Genomic DNA, 21,082 nt, shown 5'->3' with positions numbered 1-21,082 from the left:
GAGGAACCATTAGCCTGCTGTTACACTCAATTTATGATGAATCAATGCCTCCATCATAAAATTACAGGTGTGAGTCAAATTATAACATCTCCTAGTTGTCTTGTTATTTTGTATTTTAAATATCTCTCAGTTTAACCGCATTCACTGTAAAATATTTATGAAAAAATCTATTTCATACTTTAAAAAACTGCTGTGCTTTTGGGGGTTAAGGGCCTAGAAATATCCAGGGAAGTGTTTTTGTGATTTCTGAAATTAAACGACAGGAGGCGATGTTGTGCTGGCGACGTCCCTCGGTGACGTAGGACGTAGTGAGCCGAGCCGATCCAGCCTCCACTCTGCCCTGTTCATTCTCAGGCCGGGTAGGACCCCAGCAACAACATTGCAATCGGTTAAACCTAAAGAAGATTCGGCTGTACAATCGCAAGCCATCCTTTGAGTAGACAACATTTTGTGGAAATTTCTCACCGTCACTGATCAGAAGACACTCCAAGTTGTTGAATCGGTGAGTTATACGTGCAGATAGCTCCGTGGGAGCTCCCGGTTCGCTCGTCTTCTCCGCTGCCCAGTTTTATTGTTGCTTTGTTCCTGGCAGCAGCCATTTTTAATCGTCTTGTCCTACATTCCCATCGCTGTGTTCAGGCCGTTCAAAAAGCCAAGCGGGATTGGGAAAAAAATAAGCACAGGTCAGAGTATTTTATAGAGAATTTCCACAGAAAAGCCTGTATATCCCCAGTAATAAAAGCACCACTGTAGAAGCACTGAAAAAAAAACACCGGTTGTAATTTGTCATCATCCACTGGAAGTTTTACGGGATTGGCGTTTCGCTAATTTTCCAACAAGCTGCCAGAGTTAAGGCTGTTAGCTGAAGCTAAGTTAGAGCCGTTGTTAGGGGAAAAAGAAAACAGAAAAGTAGCAGTTTACATTTTTTGTGTGTGTCTTCGTCGTTTAACTGTGAAGTTAGATGACTCTACAGGATCCTCACTACGACCATTTGCTATATACATAACCATAGCCAACAGTTAGCACATTTTGTCGCCGAGTAGTAGCCGCTACATCTTTGGTAACGTTTGTGTGAATCTCTTGCAATTTAACAGACAGTTAGCCCGTCTTGGTAGGTGTGTTAAACAGACCTGAGACGATCGATTTGTAGTCTAAACGATTGCATTAGCCTTTGACTTTCTTGTTTTTGTGCAGCACTCGCTAATGTCAGTTTTGTGCTGGAGAGCTTAGCATGTATGCTAGCTTAAAAAAATAAGAACAGTAACTCGGGGTGAAACTAAAATCCAGTCCAAATTTTTGTTTTACGATTACATAATGCCCACTTTATTGCTTGTGGTGTTTTCTTTGGGTTTTCTGGTGGACGTAGCCTTTTGAAATTCACACAAAGTCAAGGCGGAGCTAGCGTTAGCCGTCAAGGCGTTAGCTTACACATCTCAATGTATTTTAAAAATTGATTGTGTTTGGAGAGGTTGGTAGATTTTATGTTTTTTTGGAGTAGTGCGAGCGACCATAACAGAGTGTATTGCATAACTAAATTTAGCTTGATGGACATATTTATGGCTACAAGTCTTTGTAAAACGCCTATGCGGAGCTTTTAACCGAGCGGCCTCCACTGTGCTATGGATTGACGGGTGTTAGCTTCAAATGATATTTACTATTATTTAGATTTGCAAATACGATAATCAACTATCCACTGATGGTTGAAACCTGCTTAATTTCATTCACACATGAAAATACTCCTAGTATACACTAGTGCTTGTGTCCTGTTATAAATCCATCAAGATGTATTTTGTTTTGATACTGTGTTATCCAACACTGAAAAATCTGCTCATGTAGCCATCATGAAAAAAGACGCTTGACCAAGCACAACAACAATAATTATAACACTGGAAAAAAGAATACATGAAACTGTTTAAATGAAGACAAAGAAGACATTTGTAACTGTGTTACCAAGGTTGTGTATTGCTTAATCACACCGAAAAAGTAAGTCACCATAATACTATTTGTTTACATGTGGGGTTGATAAGCCATCTCTAGTTTTGTTCATGCTATGGCTTCTGTCAGCTTAACTTGATGTTTCTCACTAAAGTATCCTGTAAATTTAGATAGTTTCTGCAAACCTCCATCATTTGTTCAGAATAGTTCAATACTGAATAAAGAATAGATGGAAATGGAGTTTGAACTAGCCAGGAAAGAGAAGGAATTCTTGGCATTGCAACATTGTAACATTTGCTTCCTGTCAATATGGACATGCTTGAGTTTGATTTGAATTTAACATGTCACATTATTTTTCTCAGGTTGGATTGCATTTTTTTTCTGTTACCCAAAGAGATATTTAGCAATACTGGCAATTATAATTAGGTGTCAAGACAACTGCTTCTGAAATATTGGGACACAGTGCCACATGTATTTTTATATATTGAAATTTTTTTTAAAAAGCAATATGTTGCATACCAAAAGCAAGGTTCCTAGCTGTAATAATCATACTGGCTTACTGTTTTCAGTGTAAACTATTTCCTATTAATCATAAAAATCCATCCATTTTCCTAGCTGCTGGTCCATTTCAGGGTTGTGGGGATAGTGGTTGAGCCCATCCCAGCTGTCACTGAGTGGAAGCCCTGGTACACCCTGTAGATTGCCGGTTTAACATCAGGCGAACACATTAAAGACAGATAACCATTCTTCATGCTTACATTTAAACCTGCAGCCATCATTCATGTCAGGACCTTACTGTGGTAAAGTGGCAATGTAGGCCTAAGTGCATAAAAGAAAAAAAAAAACATAGGGATGTGCTTAATAATTGGTGTGAGGTGGGATTATTTTTTTCCCCCGATCAGTGTTTCTTGAAATGGTAGGGGAAAACTGGGCTTAACATAGGATGACATTGTTATTGATAATTTCTTGAAAGTTGGTGGCATTGTTTGGTTTTAGCACTAGACATCGACCTGGACATAATATCAGATATTCATTTAGAGACTGTCTTAAGCTCTGCATTTTTTTTTAAAATTTAGCTCAAATATTGTGAGAGTAATTGATGTTTTTAAAGTTTATAGTGTTTTGTATCTCAAGGTTAGTCACCCCGTAATGTTTTGTTGGCTGATGTTTACCTGCAGAGGATATTTGAAGACTGCATAAAGATGTTCTATGCATGCGTACTAAAACATAAGGTCTGTGCATTGATAGTGTAAATTTTCTTTTTTGGGCGGGTGTTACATCTCTTTTAAACCATATCCTCAATACATTTTCCTGCTATAGACGAGAAATGAGAAATGGCAATTTCAAAAATGTGCAGAAATTCACCAGGAAAAAAATGTGTAAAATCATGTGAAACAACACGTTGAGTTACAAAGCAGATTTGGATCGCTTCAGAAGAAATTTAGTGTATCACAGTAAAAACTACACTCATGGATTTCTTGTATTACCTTGTTTCATGATTCATATAGAAGCTTCTTTCAGCACTTCCCTTATTCACAAGGGGTCACCACAGCAGATGGATCCACATATGCAGCTACTACCCAGGGATCAGAATAGATGGCAGTATTGTGGTTCAAGTTTATGTGATAAACCACTTGAATAATGTTGACTTGAGATCAGGGCTGGGCCATATCATACCGTTCACGGTAATACCGGTATAATGTTGGGCAACGATAAGAAAATGAAATATCGCGATAGAATATGGGTAAAACGCACATGCGCAGTGCCTTTGTTTTCATACGCACATGGCCAAAAAAGTATGACGGAGAATAAGAAGAGCGAAAGTGGATCGCTGAATGAAACGGATGAACCAGAAGTTGTTGGTAAAAATGCTGCAACAACTTCAGTGGTGTGGAACTGGTTTGGCTTTCGTCCGTCAGATACACAACAAAGCACTATTTTTGGTAGAGCATGCTAGCGGGCCGTCGTTATTACCGTGTTTTTTGGAAAATACGGCACACTTAAAATCAATCCTTTGATTTTTCTGAAAATTGACAGTGCCCCTTATAATCCTGTGTGCCTTATGTATGAATTCTAATTGTTTTTACTGACCTTGAAATGATTTTATGTGGTACACGGTGCTCGACAATCTGTCAAATGTTTTAGTACGACTTTGCTAAGCTACGAAGCCGCACTGCTTGATGGATTGTTGGAGCATTGTGGCTATCGTAACCTCTTTTTAAGTTTTGTGGATATTATACATGGTTATGCTGAGGATATGTCGGCCAATTTCCACTGGAAATGCCTTTAGGTTAAACTGTCAGCAAGGAATTTGCATTTGCTCTGTTAAATTTTTATATAACTTTAATGCACATAAAAAACAGCTGCTTGTTTAAGTGAAAATACATTGATGGGGTTTTTTTTTTTTTTTGCACTGATAAAGTTGTGGAGTTGTAAAGTATTTCGTCTAGTGTCAATTATATCGTCAGTTATATCGTTATCGCAAATTTTCAAATGTATATCGTGATAAATATTTTTGGTCAAATTGCCCTGCTCTACAGTTGTAGGACAGTTGTTCAAGTATTTCCTGTCACCCAAAGACTTGTTCTTTGTAACACATGTGGTGTCTGAAGGGAGCATCTTTAAATTTGACAGTACAATATATATTGGATTGAAATTTGCAGTGAACAACTTGTTGACAAGGATTTTAGAGCCTATCTCTTACATTGCTTCTGAGGTGCAGTTAAATTTATTTGTACAACAATTTCAGTAAATAACTGTTGTTGTCCCTGCCTCAAAGACATTTCTGACAATGTTCAGAGGTCAGATAGAAGGGAAAAACAAAACTCAAGTTGAAGTGAATGTCCACAATAGATGGTAATGTACAGGGGATATTTGCTTCAAAGAAAGAATAGCAGTAGTGGTTTCAAAATAATTGCATTTAGATAAAGTTTCCGCTACACAAAATGTGTTTTTATGTGGTTAATTATACCTTTGCAGAAGCATTGCCATCTTTGTTGAGTCTAGCTGGAAAGTATAAAATTACTTTTAGCACTTAAATAAATGAATTGCCATTTGTAGCCGTTTCGTGTTGGTTAACACAGTTCACCATATGGGTATTGTGGAATACTTACTTGGCCTCATTATTTATTGATATATTGAAAGCACAATTCACACCAAAATGTGTTGGTCTTTTGGTTCTTGGTAGGTTTTAGGTTATGAAACTCCTATACATGTGGTAAAGAGACGCATTAAAATAAAACCCTGACCCCTGGCACCCACACTAAGGGAATCTGGTGACCTTGTTTCATTATGATGTCGGAGGCATTTTTGCTGCCATGGTTTGGGTTTCTTCGTCCCTCAGTGTGAATGGTCAGTGTAATTCAGTGGAAGAGCTGATGAAACATTTCTGTAGGGAGCCGTGGACCGATCCAGAGAGGATGTGATATCACTAAAGTGTTTCGATCATATGCTGTCAGCGGGTCTTGAACCAACCGAAGATTTTGGGACATGTGTTTGATGCTCTCTCCACCATCAAACACCATCAAAATGTCACACGAGTGAATCTCTTCTGGAGATAATGCAGTTTCAGGGACTTGTAAAATTGTTTCTAAGTGACTTAATGGCTGTTTTGGTTTCACACTTTGCTTACATGCCCTACTGGCTTACTTGGAGTGCATTAACTGATATTAATAATATGTAATATTTATATTATATTAACTTGTATATTGTTTACTCATGTGTATTATTCCTGTGAACATTTATCGTTATTTACATGGGTATTTTGTAAACCAGTATTACATGTAGAATATCTCAGTTACAGTGTGCTGTGTTGTATAGTTATTGGTTTGGTCTATATTGGCAGATTAACACTAAATATTTACAAAGGTTGTGAATTAACATTGTTTATTCTTGAGGTTTGGTTTTTCCTTGGGTGACTTCTGTACTAAGGTGGATATTTCATTTCCTCTTTTTAGAATCAGAAGGCACTGGGAAGAGGCGCAAAGAAAAATTTCCATACTAGATGACATTACATCGCAATGTCCGATCGTTTGGGGCAAATAACCAAGTCCAAGGATGGAAAAAGCAAGTATTCCTCACTCAGCCTATTTGATAAGTACAAGGGAAAATCAATAGAAACTCAGAAAAACACAGGTAAGGCTCATTTTGTTTCTCCACTCGATACTTTTTCTTCATCTGTTATCTAGTTTAAGCTCCTTTACTAATGTTGGTCCTACTTCTTTATCTACATGTTTTGTCTCCCAGTAGTTCCGCGACATGGCTTGCAGAGTCTTGGTAAAGTGGCCACAGCCCGGCGTATGCCCCCGCCAGCTCATCTGCCGAGCTTGAAGTCTGAAAACAAAGGAAACGATCCCAACGTGATTATAGTGCCCAAAGACGGTACAGGATGGGCGAACAAGCAGGAACAACCCGATCAAAAGAAGTAAGGCGTGTTTTATAGACCCGCTTTCTCCGATTTAAAAAATAAAAATATGTCTGTCAAGTAAATTAATTATGCTATAATGTTTTATATTCAGACACCCTTTTTAGTTGATTACAGTGGCTGAAATGGAAATGTCCTTCCTGAAGTATCAACATTGACATTAAACTCACATATTTTTCAGGGATCAGTGTCAGGATAAAATAAGTTAAAGCTTTGATCTTGATAGAAGTCAGCTGTTCACCAGGAAGAAAGAGAAGCAGTTTAGAGGCTTTTGAGGGTTGATTTCTCACAGTTGTCTTTTTATTTTTCGTAGTTCTGTTGCATCAACACCACAGCTGCCGGAGTTGCAGCCGCCGCTGCCTTTGCAGAAATCTGTCTCCAATCTTCAGAAGTCCTCACCGGTAGCCAACCAGGAGGTGTGTATGAGTATACGTATGCTTACAAATCTGCTTCAGTCATATATTTATTGCAGATTTTCATTAACACATTGATTGTGTTTAAGTGTTTTCGGTTATTTGCTAATTGAGAGCTACTCGTATACAAATGAGTGTCTAGTGGATATTCTAATGAAGACTAATAATGGTAGAAGAGCAAAGAATTATACCTTCTTTATGGAGGAAAGCTCACAGTACCAAGTTGAACAAGAAAGGTTGTGAATATTTAAGATAATTTCTCATTTGTGCCTCAGAGGTAGAGAAACTTCCATTAGGTCTGTGGGGATGGTGACTTTGGTTTCTTAATTTTCACAGAACACAAACACAAGTGGACCAAAGCAATGGGCCCAGCTAAATGGAAAGGCAGTAGAGCAAGATGGTGAGTCATTCATTAATTCAGAATAAAGTCTGTTTAAAATGAAATGTCACGCAGTTAGTGTTCAGTATGCTGTTCAGATTTCAAACCCCAGTTGAGAAAATGGCTTTCTGTTTGCTCAGCTCAGACAAGCATCTCTCTTTATGCGATGTCTTTCAATGTCTACATCAGGTTCAAGGGCCTCAAACCGACTTCAGCCCTTCTCTCACGAGGAATTTCCCACACTGAAGGCAGCTGGAGAACAGGACAGGGCTGGCAAGGAAAGAAGCGGCTTCGATCCGTCGTATGGGCCCGGACCAAGCCTCCGCCCCCAGAGTAACTTATGTTTTGTGTATCACCTTCTTTTAAAATTGGCAGTCTCACAGATAAGGTAACACCTCCTGGAAGGCAAAGCTTTAAACTGGCAGACATTACTTTATTTAAGAAATACAGGAAAGAGGGCTTTTTTTTCCTTTTTGGTTCCTCTAACCTGCATTTCATGCTTCTTGATGTCATTTACTTGCATAGTTTCCAAGCAAGTTGTCTTTCAGAGCAGAAATCTGACAACTTTCTTACTAACGACTACTGGCTCACACCACCCACCCTCACATTTGGCCATGATCTGTCTATGCAGGCTGGGAACTCGATTAAATATTTCTGATTTAAAAAAGTATGGAACTAATTCACTTGCAATTAGTTCTTGAAATTACCGCATTGAGATGAGATGAAACAACATGGTCAGTGGATGTGTTTTTAATTTATAGTCATTGCTTGTTTTCAATGAAAGTTGTTACCTATTGCTATTTGAAATTCAGTGCAGTTCCTAATTTCACAGGGCTTTAGACATTTTATTAGTTTAGCTTGGTCTGGTTCTCTAATTTTTTTCCCCTTTTTCCTTTTTTACTTCTAGATGTGACAAGCTGGAGGGAAGGTGGTGGCAGGAACCTTCAGCCCTCATCCCTGACCCTCAGCCTGCCAGCAGATCCTGAGGGTAAGGCCACTGCCCTGGCTGAGACTGGCACCCCTCCAGCCTCGTCTCACCCCTCCTCCGCCACAGTCACCACCTCATCTAGTACGGTGACGGCTCCGTCACCAGGCCCTGACCCCAAGGAGCTTTCCCTGCGACCTGCTCAGCCTGTCCGCAGAACAGCCGTCCCTACTGCATTGCAGTACCAGCTTCATCACACTTCAACTGCTGTCTACCATGACATGTTGCCTGCCTTTGTAAGTACTGTATGACTCATAACATTACAGGTGATTGTGGAAGAAAACAACATGGCCTACTTTTAGATACAATCTAAAACAGAGTGTTTGGCATTTGCATGCCTGATATGATGTGGCATGTGTGGTGCTGCTGTTTTCAGATGTGCTCTAAAGAGACACGTGAAGCTACGGGTACAGACCATGTTCCCACCACCGTAGCAGCCCCCGCCCGTTTTGACAGCAAACCTACTTTTAGGCAGAGCTATGCCAAACCTGAGCTTGTAAAGTAAGTTCATTTTAAATATCCAAGTAGTTATCCATTTTTCAGCAGTTTGACATAGAGATCTGGGATACTTGGCAGTTGTTAATTTGCCATAATCTCATTGCAGTGGTGACGTAAGGAGAGAGAATCGCTTTGTCCGTGCTGCGCCTCGACTTTCTTCGCAGCCTATCCGTAGACCTACCGACAGACCAGTTCGCCCAGCCATTATTAATCCAGAGGATTTGAAGGATCTGGATGAGCTTGACAATGATTGTGAAGATGGATGGGCTGGTCAGTATATCTTAGACATGTGTAATGGTCCCAGACACTTTCTCACTGTGAGATTCTTCTATAGCTTGTGAATATCTTTCACCATTATATTTTTATGTGTGGAATGCTGTATTGATCACTTTCTAGTATTCATTGTTGGGGCCTTTTGCAGTTGGCCATAGACTTATACATGATCAGTCTGTTAATTTATCTTACAGAAGGTGATGAGTATTTCCCATCATTTTTGACCATTTTAACAAAAAATATATTTCACGGTAGATTTCACTGTGACTGCAAGCTTTAAATTGCAGTCACAGTGATCCTTTTCCTTTGGGAGAGGGTCACAATCTCATTAGTGGCCATTAAAATTTCTTATATGGAAGAAAAACCCTGCGGATGCATGATATGTCTGTGGCTTATAAGTAAGAAAATAAATGTTAATGTTACTTTATTGAATGTGTAACATGATCAAGAGATTCCAGTTAAAGGCTTGGAGTGGTGCTTTCTCTTTATCTCGTCATATCCTCAATGGTGCAGCCTGTGTACTTTAGGGTAATGCTAATCTTCCTCACACACACTGCGAACGGTTATGTGTATATTTCCCAAAGCAAAGCCACAGAGGACGCAATCAGATGGGCTTTGTATGTACTATGAAAACCAAATACCAGCTCGGTATAATTTGGCAATTGCTGATGAGATCCAGTTCCAACTGTGGCTTTTTAATAACAGTTTTCTGGTTGACTGTTGTTAAATAAATGGGATGTCGGCCTACCTGTTTAGAGCAAGTCAAGTGACTTATTCACCACAGTCTGACAGATAAATGGGGGAAAAAAGAGTTGCTTTAAACTGTGATTCTAAAGAACAGGGTGACTGTTCTTCACAATACAAATACGACCCAGGAGAACAAACTGTTTGTCTGCTCAACCTCACAGCTAGTGTTACCTCACTCTATAAATACAGCCAGGACAGTATAGTTTAGACCTCACCCTGATTCACCACTGTGACTGACCGTTTTGTTTTCCCCCTGCCCACAGGACTTCATGAGGAGGTTGATTATAGTGAGAAGCTCAAATTTAGTGATGATGAAGAAGAACACTCTTCCAGTGACAAAAACAAGATCTGGTGAGAGCGCGTCCCTAAAGGCTGCTTATTACTCTAAACACTCCAATTGTCTTTATTTAAAAATGTTTCTGGCTTTATTTTTCTTCATAGGGCTGACTGGGAGAGGGAGAGAGATAACCAGCGGGACTGCCATTCCTCCCTTAGCTCAGGGGAGGCATCTTACCCACAAGAGGGTCCAGAAGAGAGTTACTCTTTCCAGCATCACCACCACGAGCCTCCCAGGAAGACCAACGGCAAATATCTCTCCACAGACACCCAGGTAACCATGCACAGGGCAGTGTTTTTCCATTTCAGCCCTCTTTTGAGATTACTTACCTAAGATCAAATTATTATGATGATCACAGTCAAAACACACCATTTTCTTTAATTCCTTTGTGACTGTGGAATGTTATAGAGACACCACTGTAGAGCATATGAATAGCTGTCTGCCTTTACATACCCTGAAGTGAGTCTGTCATTGCGAGTTAGGAGATATGACCTTGCGGTAACCATAGTGATATGTCTAAGCACTTTTCATTTGCCAAGTCCGTTTGGTGTTTGTTAGTTGCAATTCATTGTAGAAAATTTGTCAAACCACTTATTTAAAATAAGCTAAAGATACCACAATATTAAAATATGTCTTATAATAAAAACAAAGCTTTTATCTGTTCCCAGGGCGATTGTTTATTTTAGCAAGAGATACTATAGGATATGCAATTTAAGAAACAGGACAAGTGTCCTACGGGTAACAGCGAGTTTGAGTAGCAACTAATCTGGGAGAAATAGTTGCTAGTCCCCCCCCCCCCCCCCCCCCCCCCAAAAAAATAAATTTGGAGTGAAATAAAATCTAATGGACCTCCTTAAAAAAAAAAGAAAAAAAAAAAAAAGTAAGGGATAATCTTCATCACTCAAGTTCCTCCCCTTTAACTCCTTTAGGTCCAACAGAGAAACCAAGGAGACCCACTTGCTGACCAGGATGATCACCAGCGGCAGTCTCAGGCACCAGCTAGGGCCAAGTATGTGTCGCCAGAGCTCTCTGAGGCTGTTGAGAGAGCCCGAAGACGGCGGGAGGAGGAAGAGAGGCGTGCTCGTGAGGAACGTCTGGCAGCATGTGCTGAAAAGCTCAAAAAACTGGATGAAAAATTTGGGAAGACTGAAAGGCAGACATCAAGGACGGATGACAGCCAGAAGGAGGTAGAGGGAAAAGAAGTTCCACTGTCCCCAAGTCGGGAACAGAGTCGAAGCCACCATGATAACTGGCACTACAGCACAAAAGGTAAAAAGAGTCCTTAGTGCTTTTTATTTTATATAAAATATAGTTTTAAAAATGCACAAATGCAACTATTCAAGCGTGTTTTATCACGATTTCCAGATGGAAGTGAGTGTCCCTCGGACATTTCCCCTGGCCATAGTTACCGTGAAGAGTCTGGCTTCTCTACCTACCGTGGCAGTGAAGACGATGGCCCAGAGCCCTCCTCACCATCAGGAGACTACAGTGGGCGTCAGCCAATCAAACCAGTGCCACCCCGCTTTCAAAAGCAACCACAACACCACCAGCAGCAGGTGAGCACCAGCTGATGCCAATAGCTTCAACTCCAAATTAAGGAGAATTCTGGTTTCATTGCACTGTTCTTAATAATGTGGCCCATGGTCATGTTAACATTGCACTGTCCACCTTGGTTGTAGAGATTTAGGAAATGAGGAGCTGCACTAAAACATCTATAAATAATGTAACAAATGTGTGACAGTAGCCTATGGTGTATATTCGGGTGAAAACCATAAACTCCCCGCAGCTTTACAGAGGCACAAATTAGCCATCTGGAACTTCTAGTGTTACTGCATTCAGGATCTCTTACAGATGGCTTACTTGCTGACCTTATTATGCGGCATTAGGCCACTAATACACCTGGGCAGCCCAGGCAAGTACAGCTTGTGTGTTGGAACTGGTCACCTTCATAAAGAACAGCCTCTTTGATATTGACCATGATGGGGTTGTGCTAGAGAAGTGAAACTAGGATATTTAGAACGTTAGGTCTAATTTCTTGAGAAGAGAATCTCCAGCATCTTCTTGGTTCATTCTAAAATATATGAGAATAAATGTACTTTGATTTTTTTGTTATGAATGCTAAATGGGGAACAACATCCTGCTGACTTTGTTAGCTTAGCCTGGAAATGTCTTCAATTAGTTTGTCTCATTTTACACAAAACAGACAGTGTCAATTTTGCCCATTTGTTGAATGTCTATTGTGTGGATTTTAAAGGAACAAATGTTCAAGATGCAGCATTGGCAGCAGTCAGGTCACCCTAATCCATCAGGGTCAAGCCACACTCAGCGGGGCTACTACCCTCCACATGTCCTCGGTTTTGATCCGCGCTGGATGATGATGCCACCTTTCATGGATCCCCGCATGACCCAGGGACGGTCTCCTGTTGACTACTACCCTGGTAATTACTAAATCTGTATATACTTATATGTATTAAATTTAAACAAATAACAGGTGGTTTGGCCAGACACATTTGTTTCGGTATAAACAAACTATACAGTCAATAACGGAAGGACAGACACACCTGAAATCATGTTTAACATGATTAATATGTGATTGATTGATTTTCAGCAGGAATGGTAAAACCTATGATGCACCAAGATCACTTGAACAGTCCCGGTTCTGATGAGGGATGCCATCCAAACTTGCCTCAGGAGAGACGAGCGCCTTCCACTGAGCCTTACCCAGTGTGGAATCAAGATGGCTATCCCTTGCGTAGCTTTACTCCACCTTACCAGAGACAGCGTGAAAGCTCGGAAAGCGGACATCCCGATGACAGGTAAGTTTATTTTGTTCGAATTCTGCAGTCCTTAAATTAAGGCATGAGGCCCTCTTGTGTTTTAATCTGTGAAACTGAGCATTTTAATAATTCCTTCAACGCTGTAAAGTCCATGTTTTTTTTTTTTTTTTAATGGAATCTATGTTGTTAAGGGCAAGAGGCTCTGTTAATGGGCCTCTGTCTGGTTTTTTCATTCCTAATCTTTTTTTTTATTTTTTTTATGTCTCCTCGTATCCACAGAGGTGATATGGCCTCTTCCCAACAGGACTCCTATGAAGAGAGGGCCAGTGATTGTTTGTCCCACACTCAAGATGATCTTCCCCATCACAGTTATCAGAGCAGAGGTTCAGACAGAGAACAACATGACCAAGGCTTGCTCACCACCGCTCAGAACCTCTCTCAGAATTATTCAGATATTGAATTCCCAAAGCAAGAGTTGAGAGACAAGCATCTGAAAGATGGCCTTGAATCCCACGACGAGGCCTTAGATGGCTCCACAGACAACTGGAAAAGAGATGGTAGCCAGAAACAAGACGGAGGGGTTAACAGTGCCCAAAACCAGTGGTCTGAAGCCAGTTCCAGTTCAAGTAGTGTCAACCAGCCATCTGAGGCTAGTGGACGCACCTTGATACGCAGAACTGGTCCCATCAAGAAACCAGTTCTTAAGGCTCTCAAAGTGGAAGACAAGGAGAATGAAAAGCCTAAACCTGAGCCTGAGGAGAAGCCTGTCCCCTACCGCCTGGAGAAAGAAGTCCTTACTAACGTTTATGACTTGAAGAAAGACAACCAGCCTGCCAACAATAGGCGTTCTGCATCACCTGTGGTTGAAAAACAACCTGAAGAGAGGCAGCGCCAGTCTCCAGCTCCCAGTAAAATGGACAGACCTCTGACCACCCACAGCGATGACTCTCCCAAGGAGAACACTTGGAGCAGTGCTAAAAGCCAGTCACTTAGAGACAGTCAGGAGAACCGAGAACCCCAGGCACCACGGCGCAATAACTGGATCTTTATTGATGAAGAACAGGCCTTTGGTGCAGTGAGGGGGACGGGTAGAGGCCGCAGTCGAGGCTTCCGGGAATTTAACTCCAGAGGTGGAACCCGCGGTGGCCGCGGTGGAGATAATCTCAGAGGTGTTTATAACAACAATAACAACAGCAGTGGCAGCAGCACTCAGCGAGTAGGCAGAGGTCGAGCACCACCCAGGGATCTAATCAAGGTCGAGGAGTTTCAGAGGGGCAAACCCCGTAGGCGAAATGTCAGTGAAACATTGAGTGAAGCCTCAGAGTATGAGGAACTTCCCAAGAGGCGTCGCCAGAAAGGATCTGAAAATGGAGAAGGCTATACAGAGTCTGGGGATGTCCGTAAAGCTGATAGAGACTCTTGGAGATCCAACAAGGTGTACACAGATGATCAGACTGCCCCAGATTCCAGAGAAAAGACCAAGGTCACCAGAGGCTTTGGAAATCGGGTGCTGCCTCCACGACTGAACACCACTGGTAGTTACAGTCGAAGCTTTGGAGGATCTAGAGATATTTCTACATGGAGGGGCCGTGGGCCTCAATTTAGTGGCAGCAGTAGCGGCTCGATGCAAGAAAATGGTTATGGTCCTGGAGCAGAGACTGCTTACTCCCGCAGACCCCCAGTTGAGCGTGACGCTCTCAAGTACACTCCTAAATTTACTGGCTCCTTCATGGAAAATGGAACAGAGGAGCGTGAAGGAGAATACTACTTTGACAGCGAGAACCCTGACAGACAGATTTTAAGGAGAAGGCGTCCTCCACGTCAAGACAAGCCTCCGCGCTTCCGTCGTCTACGACAAGAGCGTGAACCTGGCTCAAATCAGTGGACAAGTGATGAGTTCATAAACGGAGACTTTGCAAATCCCTGGCCAGGTCATTCTAAAAGCACTGGTGATGATAACTGGCCCAGTGGCCACTACTCTGGACGTTCTAGCCAGCATGGCCAGACAGAGGAATGGGAGACGGGTTCAGACAACAGCGACTTTGGTGACTGGAGAGAGAAACGGAGTGGAGGTGGAGGCATTGCTACACAGGGCCATGGCGATATTCCCTCAGACTCTGGCCAGGAGCCAGGCTCCAGTGAGAAGAGGGAGCTTTCTAAGAGAAGCTTCTCTAGTCAGAGACCATTGGTGGAACGGCAGAACAGGAAAGGAGAACCATCACTGCTGGACGCAAGCAAGATGGTGCGTGCACCTGATAATCCTCCCACCTCCTCATCGAACAGGAGTGACAGCTGGCAGAACGGAGGCACTTCTTGTAAAAGGTGAGGCAAATAACTTACTGACCAGTCGTCTGTTATAGCTACTTAGAAACCAACAACACTTTGTTATTTGTATGATGATGACTATAATTTTGATTACAAGGACACCATTTTAAGTTACTCAATTTGGTTTATTTTGAAAAAACACACAATTTAAGCACTTTTTCTATGTCCTGTTCACAGCAGGAGTCCAGATGAGTCAGGCTCTGTATACAGCATAGAGCAGCTGCCAGAAGAGAGGGAGCCCATTGAGCCCGCTGGGAAGAAATTAGACAAGGAGCTGAAGCCAGGACCTGTCAAAACAGACATCACTGAACCACTGTCCCCATATGAGCTCAGCAGCTACCCAAGTGAGTCCAACTTTCTTTCACATCTTTATGGAATGCATAGGGAATGCACTCTGATGGAAACAAAGTGTTGGCAATAGTGTATTTTTAGTGTTAAAAATACTGTAAACACATTTGCTTTCATTCATTCCTCTAATCCCCTTGAATCTTGTTTGTGTTATGTGATTTTGTTTTTCTTAACATGTGTGGAATCAGACTAACTTGTTTAAAAATTAAGTTGCACAGCTGCAGAACAGCAACTCCAAGGTGAAGTTCATGTCTGTTAATATAGATTGAGAACTAAAAACTCAGATAACGTGTTAGAGGTGTGAGGCCTACAAATAGTACTCTAATGTGCTCTTGTCCCCTGACAAGCTGAAAAGTTAGTAAATAACTTTTTATGGCAGTGTCCCTACAGCAGTAGGACAATCCTGTTTGCACGCAACCCAGCTAACGTGGCTAACATGATGATTAACTTTGATGTCATGCCCACAGGCCAAAGCTATGGGGAAAATTTAATGCTGAGGGATAACCATGGGTGGTGGAAACAGATTTGCAAGCAATAAAGAAGTTCTGGTGTGGGCTACTTTCTTTTTTTTTTTTAATCTCACTTCAGTGCGCTGGCTTCCTGTTTGCAATTGACGTCTGTTCTTTTTTTCTCTCACTCTCTGTGCTCACATATGCTATATTTTATATACACATTTCTACCCCTCAGCTGTAAAAGGCGCCATTACCATGCTGGTGTAGGGGGTGAGGACACAAGTTTCTGAAAGCGATAACTTGAGAACAAGGAAACACAGGATTTTGAAATTGATACCATAGGTGTGTCTCGTAAAGCAAAAAAAGCTTGAGTCTTGGTGACCTCCTTTTTTGTTTTCAGACAGCAGAATAACTGATTTTTTTTCTAGGTGCAGTGAGAATACCATTAATAATTTTTAAATAGTAAAATTAATTGAAAGGTCTCATATTTTAGGTTTAAACTGGGAGAAAGTCTTTAGCAGCTTTACATTTTAGGTGGGGTAATTTAATTCAGGGTAAAATGTATTAATAGAGCATTTTACACAGGTACAGATGCGATTCAGCACTGCAGCTTTTACTTGAGCACTCTTGATTTTTCCTCTGACAAAAACTTTGTTTTGTAGTTGAAGGAGACGCAGGGGGACCAGGTTCAAATGCAGATGGATACCAGGATGCCTTGTCCAAAAAGCAAAGACGCCCACAGGAAGATGACAGGAGGAGGAAAGAACAAGGGGCAGCTGTAAGTTTAACATACACCAAATTCTAAATACTCAAAAAATATTATTAGTTTGCTTGTTTTTTTTTTTTTAATAAAAATGGCCCTCTAAAATGTGTTTAATTCGGAAAGTAATTTTTATGACACTGTTGGCCCAATATGTGAACTGCAGTCCTATAAGTGCCCTATTGCTCCCTTTATGAGTCCTGCAGTGGTTGGTTGTTAATGCTTTTTAGTACTCAGTCACCAATCAGTGAGCAGTTGCCAGATGTTTTCAGGAAAGTCACTGTCTACTATGCAAAATACTGCTGACCATGGCAATCTCCCTGTGAATTCACAAGGAGGTTTTTGGGCAAGCTGATTTTTTGCCACATATTTTACCTGGCAGCAGCCAGTTAAAGCTACTTCACACCCCACTGAGAAATATACCTTTTTCCCCAGGCGACTGGTCGCCAAGGGTTAGCTGACCGATGTGATCTTATCTACCTAGAATGGTATAATACAGTCTTGACAGGGTTTACTTGAGCAAATCAGTTCAGCAGTTCGCTAAACCCTTGCTTGTAAATTGGCTCGCCTCCCGCTTTCAAACAACTTTGCTAAAAAATGCTACAAACTAATCGTCACATTCATGCATTGTTGGAGTTGGAGAAAGCTGCAAGCTTACTTAATTGTTAAGTGATACAGCAATGACCTTCTGATAATACTGTTTGAGTCCAAGCTCCTTCTGCATTGGCAAAGCCTTCTTGTCTTTCCAGCTTGCTGCAGCACTGCTCATTTGTTTCTCTACAAGATGTAAGTCCTAAAAAGCGAGTCAGTTGTCAACCCCTCTATCATGACCTTCTGGTAGTTGACTTAAATCACACAGCAACTTCATGTTTAATGTTGTTTTATTTAAGATGCTCTGTTGGCTGCCATGCTGTCAGTTTTTGTTGCGTCTTTTCTTCCATATAATTGTCTCTGCCTGACTGACTGCTGAACATGTGCTAAATTTGAGAATAATTCAACCCTTACTTTAACATGTCCAAACAAAACAAACAGGCACAAATACATGGCAGTGCTACTCTTTTTGTATTACACAGATGATACCTAGTTTAGTAAGTGCTGGCTGTGATGCCTGGACACTGATCTCTGGGAATGTGGCTGCACTGATCCCTTAATTACACTCACTTAATTTAGGGCTGTGCGATATGACCAAAATCTCATATCCCGATATAAGAATTCTATCATCCGATAACATTATAAATCACAAAAATGTAACATTTTCTGTAAATTCTGTGAATCTCGGGCAGCTCATCTTGCTGGAAGTGTTTCCAGCGGCGCGTCATGTAGCTGGAGTCGAGTGTTTTAACAGATGCATGAAACTATACATTTTTAGACATAAGTTGTAAAGCCCGTTTTCTTTGTGAGTATTTATTACACGGCGTGCTGCGGGTTGCTTGTTCTAACGTTTGAGTCTAAGGTTTATTTTTTAGCACCTGGCGGCTCTTTTTTTACTTCTCATCCGTAAATAATCTGCTCTTTCACGTGATTCAGTTTATTTTGAAAAGTCTCAACAGGATCTTGAGCTTTATTGTGAAAGGTTTATGTGGAACATAAACAAGCAGACACGTGACGCTGTTACCGTCATTGTTGCTAACGACAATGCATAAAAACAGGCGCTTGTCCATCCGTAGTGTGGTTATATTAAATATAAGAGGAAAAAGATAACTTTAAGAAATTAATATAGCCACTACAGTTTATTTTGCGACACCACGAAACAAACGATAGCATAAAATGAAACGATAGACGTTTCTATATCGTCACCCGATATATATCGTTATATCGAACAGCCTTAACTTAATTACACTGTAATTAACTCATTACATCAGACTTTGCAAGCACATCGGCATGTGAAGAAGAGAGGGAATGTGTAATTTTTTTTAATTTTTTTTTTTATCCCTCAAGCATAAAAAAGTGATGGCATAGGGATTTCACATGTGTACCATAGGTACATTTACCAAAACTCTGGGACAAGTTAAAATTTCAGGGATAACTCAAGGAAGTGATCTAGGATTTTCACATTTCTAACTCAGGTGCATGTACAAGGAAGCTGAGGGGGGTAGCACTGGAGGCCGGCAGTATTTTCTAGGATATATCACATTATGTTTACACAAAAGTGTTCGTTCCATTTAGTTGCTTGCCATTTTTACACAGCGAACCTTGAAGCTTTTTCTTTTAACCACCTTAGGTACCAGTGAAAAACAGGACAGTCACTTCCAAGATGCCACCACGCTTTGCCAAAAAGCAGGGAAGCATGAGCATTGAACAACCCGAGGAAGGAATTTCTTCTAACAATCTGGGAACTGAAATCTGGGAGACCAACAGCTCAGGTATTGTTATTTATTTAATTTTTGGTCAGTGCTTCATTGAGATATGCATTTTGTTATATTAAACATAAACCTTTAGCCTCAACACACACTGACGGCACATACAGTCAGGCCCCATGAATTTTTGGGTAATTACATTTTTTGAAAGGTTACCTTTGTTCACCATCACAGTGAACTTGAACAATGAAGGCATGCTTTAAGTGCAGACTTCTATATTTAATTTTAGGGATTTAACAAAACGTTTTGCACCAACTTAAAGTAATGTTACTCTCCCTTTTCCTGGGACTCAAAATTAACTAAAATTAACTGACAAGTCCTTTCATAGCTTGTGGTGAAGCCTGGGCACTCGTTACTCCATGAGAGATTAATCATATAATCTAACCTACATATAGAACAAGAGCATTGCAGCATTATTCCCAGTATTTATGGCAAAGTCCATAAAGAACAGATGTTGTAATATGAATGTGCATAATAGGAAAGCTTGAGTTTTTTGTGAACATTTTGTTTTTCAAATGATTGCATTTTTCATTAATAACAGTGAGGTTTGTGTATCTGTTTAAGCTCTTTCAGTGCAGTCTTCAGGGGGAGACTCATGGACCAAACAGGTGTCTTACACTGGGAGTGAGCCCAACTCTGAGGTAGTGTGATGCAGCTGCTACTAAACTGCATGTTTTTTTTTTTTTTTTTGTTTGTTTGTTTTTAATCTCATTTTAACTTTCTTTTTCACATTAGTTTCAGTTGTTCTAGTATTGCTTTCAAAAACATGGACTCATAACATTGCATGTTTTGGGACAGGACTCTGATGCGGGCCCAGAACAAAACAAAGAGCAGCACAAGCCAGGGCCCATCGGAAATGAACGCTCCCTGAAACACCGGAAGGGCTCAGAAGGTGTCGATAGGCTGGAAGGTGGCCCTATCACACCAGTCAATGGTGTGGACCTCCATGTGGACACTGTGCTGCCTGTCCCACCCATTGAGTTTGGTGTCAGTGCCAAAGATTCAGATTTCAGCCTGCCGCCGGGTTCTACCCCAGTACCCGTGTCCAATCCTGTGAACAAGCTTCAGGACGTAAGTGACTTATTGTACTTTATAGAAATCAATGAAACTAGCTGTAATACACTTGAAACCATTAATGGAATAGTGTCTTATTTGAAAATAAGATATGTTGATTTGTAAGTATTTATAATCTTCTTTGTCCTCAAACAGACGGCTTTGAATCAGAGTATCCCCATTCTGCGCTCCAACCACCTGCAGCCTGGCATCAACCTCAACCCCATCTCCTTTCCCAGTGCTGATCTCACTCTCAAGGTATTTAAATCACAATCCAATGTCAGATAGTTTTGTTTTTTTAAAATATATAACTTAGAAAGAATGGTACTCCTGTTGATTTGTGGTGCTTTTAGTAGGAAACATTAATAGTTTAATAGTTTAATTATTTATATAGCACATTTAATTACAACAGGAGCGTTGACCAAAGTGCTGTACAAGAATACAACATACATAATAAAACAACTTAGAGTATTAAAAGCAAACACCAAATATGAATTAACAAATAACAAATAACTCTCATGCTGTATTAAAAGCCAGTAAATAAAAATGCGTTATAAGATAAGATTTAAAAAGATTGACAGTATGAGCCTGTCTGATGTAAGAAAAACATTAGAAAAACTCTGATCTGAAATGTTTGTGTCTCTGCAGATGGAGTCAGCACGCAAGGCGTGGGAGAACTCCCAGTCTCTTCCTGAGCAGGGCTCTCCTGGTGGCAGCGCTTCAGGTGCTCAGCCTCCCTGCAGTGGCGGCTCATCCACTGGTGTCAGTTACAGCTCGTTTGGAGGCGTTTCCATGCCACCAATGCCCGTTGCATCAGTAGCACCTTCCATGTCCATGCAAGGTAAAACTACATTTTGTTTCTTGAGTTTGATGAAGGATTTATCTTAGAGGAGTAAATGAAAGCTTGTTTGGGTTTTGCCCCTGATGCAGGGAATCATATTCCCCCGCTGTATCTGGATGGTCACGTCTTTCCAAGCCAGCCACGCCTTGTACCACCTACCATGACCCAGCAGCAGACTT

The 21,082-nt window shown here is 41.0% G+C and overlaps 1 protein-coding gene across 1 annotated transcript in view; it reads left to right on the top strand.

Annotated features, from left to right (window-relative positions):
• The first annotated feature begins 319 nt into the window (after positions 1-319).
• prrc2b (proline-rich coiled-coil 2B) overlaps positions 320-21,082 on the top strand; it is a 27,229-nt gene continuing 6,466 nt past the window's right edge. The window contains exons 1-24 of the mRNA XM_014336462.2: positions 320-502; positions 5,892-6,069; positions 6,181-6,358; positions 6,672-6,774; positions 7,108-7,171; positions 7,340-7,483; positions 8,058-8,371; positions 8,512-8,636; positions 8,740-8,903; positions 9,917-10,004; positions 10,095-10,263; positions 10,920-11,259; positions 11,356-11,546; positions 12,245-12,428; positions 12,599-12,806; positions 13,047-15,089; positions 15,270-15,436; positions 16,555-16,670; positions 18,874-19,015; positions 19,574-19,650; positions 19,808-20,080; positions 20,219-20,320; positions 20,711-20,903; positions 20,993-21,082. Coding sequence (XP_014191948.1) covers positions 5,955-6,069; positions 6,181-6,358; positions 6,672-6,774; positions 7,108-7,171; positions 7,340-7,483; positions 8,058-8,371; positions 8,512-8,636; positions 8,740-8,903; positions 9,917-10,004; positions 10,095-10,263; positions 10,920-11,259; positions 11,356-11,546; positions 12,245-12,428; positions 12,599-12,806; positions 13,047-15,089; positions 15,270-15,436; positions 16,555-16,670; positions 18,874-19,015; positions 19,574-19,650; positions 19,808-20,080; positions 20,219-20,320; positions 20,711-20,903; positions 20,993-21,082 — 5,590 coding nt within the window. The 5' untranslated portion in view covers positions 320-502; positions 5,892-5,954. The remainder of the gene's footprint in view (positions 503-5,891; positions 6,070-6,180; positions 6,359-6,671; positions 6,775-7,107; positions 7,172-7,339; positions 7,484-8,057; positions 8,372-8,511; positions 8,637-8,739; positions 8,904-9,916; positions 10,005-10,094; positions 10,264-10,919; positions 11,260-11,355; positions 11,547-12,244; positions 12,429-12,598; positions 12,807-13,046; positions 15,090-15,269; positions 15,437-16,554; positions 16,671-18,873; positions 19,016-19,573; positions 19,651-19,807; positions 20,081-20,218; positions 20,321-20,710; positions 20,904-20,992) is intronic.

The sequence above is a fragment of the Haplochromis burtoni genome, unplaced genomic scaffold, assembly GCF_018398535.1.
Source record: "Haplochromis burtoni strain Fernald_Lab_line unplaced genomic scaffold, NCSU_Asbu1 Contig_137, whole genome shotgun sequence".
NCBI lineage: Eukaryota > Metazoa > Chordata > Actinopteri > Cichliformes > Cichlidae > Haplochromis > Haplochromis burtoni.
The sequence above is the reverse complement of the archived record's forward strand: the minus strand, read 5'-3'. Positions and strand labels throughout refer to the sequence as shown.